General features: G+C 48.6%; 1 protein-coding gene across 2 annotated transcripts; it reads right to left on the reverse strand.

Moving 5' to 3' along the window:
* Positions 1-294: 294 nt before the first annotated feature.
* LOC137075059 (uncharacterized) lies at positions 295-1,220 on the reverse strand. 2 transcript variants are annotated; one of them, XM_067443240.1, is made up of 2 exons: positions 1,186-1,220; positions 295-1,038 (listed from the first exon to the last, which is right to left on the reverse strand). In XM_067443240.1, the coding sequence occupies exon 2, from the start codon at positions 929-931 to the stop codon at positions 455-457; it is 477 nt and encodes a 158-aa protein (XP_067299341.1). In that variant the 5' UTR covers positions 932-1,038; positions 1,186-1,220; the 3' UTR covers positions 295-454. The 2 variants fall into 2 exon arrangements, with proteins under 2 accessions (XP_067299341.1, XP_067299342.1); XM_067443241.1 differs by having other exon boundaries at positions 295-1,041.
* Positions 1,221-1,852: the final 632 nt, after the last annotated feature.

Consider the following 1,852-nt stretch of genomic DNA (forward strand, 5'->3'; position numbering starts at 1 on the left):
TTACAGCATCAGTCATGACTTCATGATTAAGTCACTATTAACTACTTACCAACTTCAGCTCATGATTTATCATAAACTAAATTTCACATGTAACTAGTATAACTAGTATTCAGCCCATGTCACGTCACAGATAAGGGAAAATGGTGCGAGGACTCATGTGCAAAAGAAGTGATAATTTATTATAAAAAGAAACAAATACAAAACAAAACCCACAAGGGGGCAAAAATACATAATCAAATAATGTTAATGTCAAATAAAATTAAATTACCCCCTCCTTAAGGAACGGCTACCAGACGCTCCACTAGGGACAGACCAGGGAGGGACGGGAGGGACAGACCAGGGCGGCACGGGAGGGACAGGGGAAACAGACAAGGAAGGAACAGATAAGGGAGGGGTAAACAAGGGAGGAATACGGAAAATAAAGAGTTCAAGGGGCCATGATGGCCTGCAAAGTTCAGGGGGCCAGGGCGGGAGCAGAGCAAGATGCCTGGGTGGTGCAGGAGGCACTGGGACCACTGGCACTGGGACCACGATCCACCGGCACAGGGACCACCGGCACACGATCCACCGGAACTGGGACCACCGGCACACGATCCACTGGCACAGGGACCACCGGCACACGACTCACCAGAACATGATCCACCGGCACAGGGACCACCGGTGTTGTGGATGACACCCTGTGCCTTTCCCAAGCATGAAGGACTGCCACCACGAAGCATCCCATTACAGCCCTCCAGGCTGTGTCTGGACTCGGGACCACCGGCACAGGGACCACCGGCACACAATCCACCGGCACTGGGACCACCGGCACACAATCCACTGGCACAGGGTCCACCGGCACACGATTCACCGGCACAGGGACCAACGGAGTTGTGGATAACACCCTGTGCTTTTCCCAAGCATGAAGGACTGCCACCACGAAGAATCCCATTACAGTCCTCCAGGCTGTGTCTGGACTTGGGCCCCCGGACTCGGGACCCCCGGAACTGGCACAGAGGGAGACCTTCTCTGCGGAGTCCTCATTTTCTTGGTTGGATCCTTCTGTTACGTCACAGATAAGGGAAAATGGTGCGAGGACTCATGAGCAAAAAAGTGATAATTTATTATAAAAAGAAACACAAATACAAAACAAAACCCACAAGGGGGCAAAAATACATAATCAAAACATAAACTCAAACAACATACCAAACCAGCATCACAGGGAAGACGGGAGACACACATTTCACAAGGATCCAATACAGACTGACAAACACAAGGAGCTTATAAAGGGAAGAAATCAAGAGGGAACAGGTGGGAGAAATCAACACAAATCAGATAACAAGGGGGAGGGATCTGACAATGACAGGAGCACATGCAAGACATGACAAAACCCACATGTACACACAAGACAGGACAGACACGTGACAGCCCAGTTAAGAGAACGGAGGTACCGTATCATCATGGCCTATGTCTGCGTGGAGAGAGAACTGTATGGATCCCAGCAGATGTTCCCTCACTTCAGGACTTAAAGGGGGGGTGAAACACTCAGTTTCAGTCAATCTCATGTCAATCTTGAGTACCTATAGAGTAGTATTGCATCCTTCATATCTCCGAAAAGTCTTTAGTGATTATATTTATAAAAGAAATATAGGCTGTACCGAGTCTTTCCGGAAAAAAACGAGCGCCTGGAGGCGTATCGTGTGGGCGGAGCTAAAGAATGACGATCGCGAACAAAGCAGTGACGTCCTCAACCGTGGAGAAACCCATGGCTATCTCAGCTAATACATATAATGATCCAGAATCAAATCTGAGGCAGAAATAAATTGAACAGGAGAAACAGCAACATCAGGACGTCCGTCTCTGTGGTTTGTAC

This window comes from Pseudorasbora parva, chromosome 5 (genome assembly GCF_024679245.1).
Source record: "Pseudorasbora parva isolate DD20220531a chromosome 5, ASM2467924v1, whole genome shotgun sequence".
Classification (NCBI taxonomy): domain Eukaryota; kingdom Metazoa; phylum Chordata; class Actinopteri; order Cypriniformes; family Gobionidae; genus Pseudorasbora; species Pseudorasbora parva.